The sequence below is a fragment of the Gracilinanus agilis genome, chromosome 2 (genome assembly GCF_016433145.1).
Source record: "Gracilinanus agilis isolate LMUSP501 chromosome 2, AgileGrace, whole genome shotgun sequence".
In the NCBI taxonomy this organism is placed as follows: Eukaryota; Metazoa; Chordata; class Mammalia; order Didelphimorphia; family Didelphidae; genus Gracilinanus; species Gracilinanus agilis.
This window is the reverse complement of record NC_058131.1, coordinates 519,035,185-519,041,167: the sequence shown is the minus strand read 5'-3', so window position 1 is coordinate 519,041,167 and position 5,983 is coordinate 519,035,185. Positions and strand designations below refer to the sequence as shown.

The 5,983-nt window shown below is 35.3% G+C and overlaps 1 protein-coding gene across 1 annotated transcript in view; it reads left to right on the top strand.

Annotated features, from left to right (window-relative positions):
- DTD2 (D-aminoacyl-tRNA deacylase 2) overlaps nucleotides 1–4,555 on the top strand; it is a 14,182-nt gene extending 9,627 nt beyond the window's left edge. Inside the window, exon 3 of the mRNA XM_044662154.1 lies at nucleotides 4,205–4,555. Within this exon, the coding sequence (XP_044518089.1) occupies nucleotides 4,205–4,530 (326 nt within the window). The 3' untranslated portion in view covers nucleotides 4,531–4,555. The remainder of the gene's footprint in view (nucleotides 1–4,204) is intronic.
- The last annotated feature ends 1,428 nt before the right edge of the window (nucleotides 4,556–5,983 follow it).

The following is a 5,983-nucleotide window of genomic DNA, read 5'->3' as shown; positions in this document are numbered from 1 at the left end:
TTCAGGGGGCCTTGTCTGGCCCTCAGGCACTAGTTTGCCCATCACTGGACTAGGGGATTATATGACTTGAAGTGTCTGAGGCCAGATTTGAACCCAGGTCCTCCAGCTTTTAGACCTGCCACTCAATCCACTGAGCCACCTAGCTGCCCCTTCTTTTGTAATTTCTTACAATATAATGATGCTCCTTTTCATTCATCATTTTTTTACAATTTTACAATTAAATTTCCTTTACATATATAATTTGTGTTTTAGAGAGATAAATGAGACATGATTCCAACCTTTTAATAGTTTATAATCTAGTAGATGAATAACAATACATCAAAAAATAACTATAATGTAAAATAGTATATAATATGTATAATAAATAATATATTACATAAATATATAATATATTAGTGTATTATGTACTGTGTTTTATATATTATATGATAACCATTAAAAATAACTAAAATAGAATAATATAAATAACATTTATTATTTATTTTATGTGTTTCAAGTTATATATAATAAATTATTTAGTGTTACATATTATATATAGCATGTTATATATAATCAAATAAATAATATGAATAAACTAGAATATAAGTATATAAGAGAGTATATATAATACAATATATAATAATATATAAAGCAGAATATAAATATATAATCAAATGATGAACCTGTCCAGTTCCCTGTCTCCTTTTTGTTTGCCTAAGCAGACCCTAGCTTTCGTGCATTCAACATCCATCCATCCATCCATCCCTTATGAATAAATGGCTGCTAGTTAGGTTTTGGAAGGGGACCCAGTTGTGTCTTCTACTGACTGACCCCCACGACTCCTTCCCTTGAAGCCTTTCTTCCTCCTGCCCATTCTGCTGTGCCCCTGCTGACATCCCAATCCTGCCCTCAGACCAGAGTCCCCATCTATCCAGCCCACTCTGTCTTCAGACCCTGTTTCCAGTGCATGAGATATCCTGGCATTCCAAACTAGAATTCAGAACACACTTTCCTAGAAAGGCATCATTACACTTGGTGGATAAGTTCTGTTGCACCATTAGTACAGGAGAATCCTTCAGGATCACACATTAAAGTCGTGAGAAATAAAGCCATCCAGGGGCCATCATTCTGAGCCGAAGATCCAAACTTGAATGGTGGTGAATAAAGCTGGAGATCTCAGCCTGCCCCGGCTATGGTAAAGACCCCATTTAAATGTTCAGCAGTGTGTTTGAAGTTAATAGAAGTCATTAACAAGCCAGAAGGTACATGGTATGTTAAGAAACACGCTATCATATTTGATAACAAGGTTTTGTAACATTTGATACAAAGTAATAAATTCTAATGCAAGGTTCAGATAAGAAATTTTAATGATTCCTCTAATTACCAGTCCAGAACTATTATACTACAGTAACCTCTTTTGGCCATGCTACTCTAGGGAGCCTGTAGTTGCCATAAATTTTCACAGGATGGTCTGGATGTGCCGAGCTTGTTTTCCTAGGGTCTCATCAGGTCAGCCGTCCGCTCGCCATTCCTAATGAGCACAACTTATTCCCTACCGCATGAGTTTCGGCTTCCTAGAGAACTACACAGACCTCAAATTTTTATTCCTCCAACAGAAGCTCTTAATATATTCAGTTGCTATATAGTCCAACAGACCAAACTATATCCTTTCTAATACTAGAAATTATTGTTTTTACTTATAATATTATGTCATAATTAATATCTTATATACAATATGATAACTAGATCTACCTCTTTCTAAAAATCATAATTGTAGTAATCTACCTAAAGGATTATAAGTGATCATTTGGTTTAGGATCATTAATATAAAAACAGTATAAAATAATTTTCCTTTTTGTGAACTGGCCTGACAACTTAACTACTATGTATAACATTGCTTCTTTGGAAAAAGTGAATTCTGGATTCTGAGCAAGCTACTTAACATGACCTTTTGCATCAGAAACCTCTAATAAATTCAAGATTCAATCAAGAAATCAGTCAATAAACATTTATTAAGCACCTACCACGTGCCAGGCACTGTGCTTTTAGGATGCAGCATCTTGCAATGCTGGATTTTGGAGTCAAGGAGACCTGACTTCAACTCTTTGTTCTACTGTTTTCTGATCTGTATGACTTTTAGGAAATCACAACATCCCTGGGCTTGTTTCCTCAAAAGAATAGAGAGTGGGGAAGAAGGGGAAGTCAGGGGTTGGACTACCTGACCTCAAAGCTCCCTTCCATCTGAACCAGTTTGTTTTGTTTTGTTTTGTTTTCTGTAAGCAAGATCTCAGTTCTAGCCAGCAGAGGGAGGTATGTGGTAGCTCTGTACATGCTTCTGCTATTACTCTGGACTTCTCACTAATCAGGTGCCTCGAGGGTAAATTAACCTTAAAACCACCCCTCAATACCTTACAACTCCCCTGAGAAGCCAACTGTCCAATTAGTGGGTAATATGGCAAAATCCTTTAAATAGAGAAAAAAAAGTAGGTATTAGTTGAGCAAAATTTTGTAATGCTTAATAACTCTTAGATCTCCTGCCTCACAGAGATTTTTAGTGAGATAAAACCTTTGATTTGAGGAATGAGAAAAAAATAAACTTAAGACTTCCCCTGTTCTCCCAAGGGTATCCAGTGCAATATTACTTTAATTCTAAACAGCGATTAGCTTCTATTTCTAAAAGAGAAATTATTGCCACTTTCATCTGTAGGCATGTTTTTGCTATCCTAATTTTCTATGGGAATTAATTTTGTGTCCTTTCTTTCCATCTCTAGCACCATTTTTTATTTTGCAAGCAGGAGTCAGTCAGGAATCAGAAAAGTACTTATAATTCAAAATCTACTACCTGAGCATTCTTACTAATAGATATTAGATATTCCTACTAATAGATATTGTGTAGTTTTGTATAAATTACTTGAGAATAGAGATTGTTTCACTTTTTAATATATTTGCATATATACATAAAAAAATTTGTATCCCTAATACCTAACACAATGACTGACATACTAGGTAATAAGTAAATGCCTGTTAAGTTTGTTTGTTGTTTTGGTTTGGTCTTTTTTGTATAAAGGCAGCATGGCTAGAGTGCTACCCTTAGAGTCAAGAATATCTGGGTTCATATCTCACTTCTGACACTTATTAGTTATATGATAATTCAATTGACATTCATATGCATCAAGTAACTCCCTAGAACTTAGTTATCAATTCACAAACTGTTTGTAGTCAGCTCCCATGGAGGGAGTTCCCCTCAGTGATGAACTCACAGATCCATAAATTCCCCTTGTATAGATTTTGTAATTCTAAATCTCAATCACAACAGCAAGCTCCATTTAGAATCCCAGGTGAATTTTTTATGCGTATGTGTAAAATAGCTAGAAAGCCATAAATCTGCATGATGGCTTATGTAATCATAGCATTATATGTGATATAATCATAGCACTGTTATCATATTAGATTACAATAATGCAGGCATTCTTAGATAAGGGTAATACCGTTGATCCAATATTTTCTTTCTTAGAGTTGTTTTTCTAATAGTTATGATGATTCTTTTGCTCATATCCACACACATATAACCAGCCAATGATGTAGTTGTGAGACAGCTATTTAGTGCTATCTGGTATGATTCTCTTAAGTTTTTTTAATAATGCATGCCAAATTCATCAGTCCTTTCATTTTCTGTATTGTTGATAATCAATGTACTGTAATGAAATCATGTAAAACCAATCAGATTCTTTGGGATTTGAACTCATAAACCTTTGCCTAGTTAACAAAGTATTCTAAATACCTAAGAAACAAACACCAAAAGTACCAAAACTGTTCTGTAGAGCAGAATTAAGAGTAACTTCATTCTTGGACTCTCAGGGGGGAGGGATTCCATTACTAAAATATATAAGTCCCTTGACAGGTACCCCCAAAACAGCATTTTCTGAAAACCTCAGCATGTGGTTGTATTTTTTTAACTACCATGGGATTTAATATTGGGGTCACATTAACTACCAATTCATTTTTTTAAGACATCAACCTATTTTCTATATAAGATTAACTATATTTATATTTAGTGGTTTGTGTTTGGGGGGGTAGCTTGGCAAAGCATTTTTTAAAGTCTAAATAAGAATTTGGGTCAAGATGTGTGAGCCAACTTTTCAGACATGATTTTTGGATTCACTGAGGAATTTCTTGGGGAGTTTTGTTGATTTGTCTTTTCATTTTTAACTATTTTTCCTTCCAGTTAGCACACTGTTGAATGTGAAATTAAGTGAGACCGAAAATGGCAAGCTTGTCTCTATATTGGATCTACCTGGAAACATTCTCATCATCCCTCAAGCTACCCTTGGGGGAAAAGTGAAAGGAAAAGGCATGCAGTACCACAATAACTGTGGAAAAGAAGAAGGATTAGGACTTTATTCTCAATTTGTGACTCTATGTGAAAAAGAGCTCGCTGCTAATAGCAAGTGTGCTGAAGCTGGTATGGTGGTCAGACATGGAACATATGGAAACAGACAAGTGTTAAAGCTCGATACCAATGGACCCTACACACATCTGATTGAATTTTGAAAAGGCCACTTCAGTTTGGATAACAATTTTCTAGGCCAAAATGGGCAGGTCTGGAATTACTAGAGTTTTCATTTTTACTTTTTTTTTTTTTTAATTTTGAGTTCCAAACTCTCTCTTTCTTCATTGAGAAGGCAAGTAATTTGATACAGTCTACCATCTTTTTAAAAATGCTTTCTATGGATTGCCCAGTGATATTTTGAAGTGACTCATTCTTGCAACATTATTCTCCATTCAAAAAAAGATTTATTTTTAAATTCAAATTACTGAACAATGAGGAATTTTTTCCAGCCAAAATAAACCCCCTTTATCAAAAATTAAAATTTCCCAAATTCCTGTTTTAAACAGACCCTCCATAGTTTGTGAAATAAGATAATTCATTTAATACCTCTATGGAGTCCTAATGTCATTTGTAGAAATCATCTTGGGACAACCAGGTGCCACAATGGATAAGAGTGCTGAGTTAGGGAGTTAGGAATACCTGTGTCCTGAGAAACTAGCTATGTGACTCTGGGCAAGTCACTTAACCCTACTTGCTACAATTTCCTCATCTATAAAATGACTGGTGAAGGAAATGGCAAACCACTCCAGTATCTCTGCCAAGAAAATCCCAAATGGAATTGAAAAGATTTGGACCCAGTGGAAATGAATGAACAACAACAAATAGGTCATTTCCTTACCAGGGTGGATCATAACCTCTTCTGTTCCTGTGTCATTCTTATCTAGACAGTTCCATAAATCTCTCTCATAGTGCATCCATCAGATGGCCTGGAGACTTTTCCCTTGGTAATTTTTGTTTGTTTTTTGCTTATTAACATTTTGTGGATGCCCATACAATCCTTAATCTATCCCTTTTCCTGCATTGTTGTTAGGTAACAGGTACAACCCCTTTTTCAGTCAGATGTATCCTTATTTGTGGAAGGTATCATATTGCAGTAGAAAAAGTAATAAATTTAGACAAAACCCAAATTCTAATTCTACCTCAACTGGTTACTACCTCTGTGATCTTGGGGCAATCACCTAACCTCTCTGACCATTGGTTTTTCTCATCTATAAAAAGAAGAAATAGACTAAATGGCCTCTGAAGTCTCTTTTAACTTTAGATCTATGGTCCTATGACATTTCTTACCCAGTTAAGTCATTATTTGCAGCTTACTTAGGCCCACCAAGTATCTGAGAGGCAGTATGGCTTTGGGTGGTGGGCTGGACCTGGAGTCAAAAAGTCCCAAATGTGAATCCTACTTCAGATACCTACTGGCAGTGTGACTGGACAAGACACATCATCTTTTTGAGCTTTGGTCTCCTCATCTCTAAAATGTGGATAATACTAGCACCTACCTCACAAAGTTGTTTTTTAAGGATAATGTATAAAAGTTTCATGAATAAGGGTGATCTCTTGTTATTATTTCTATTGCCCTTTGAGTCATTTGCAATTTTGATTCTTCTAAAATCACTG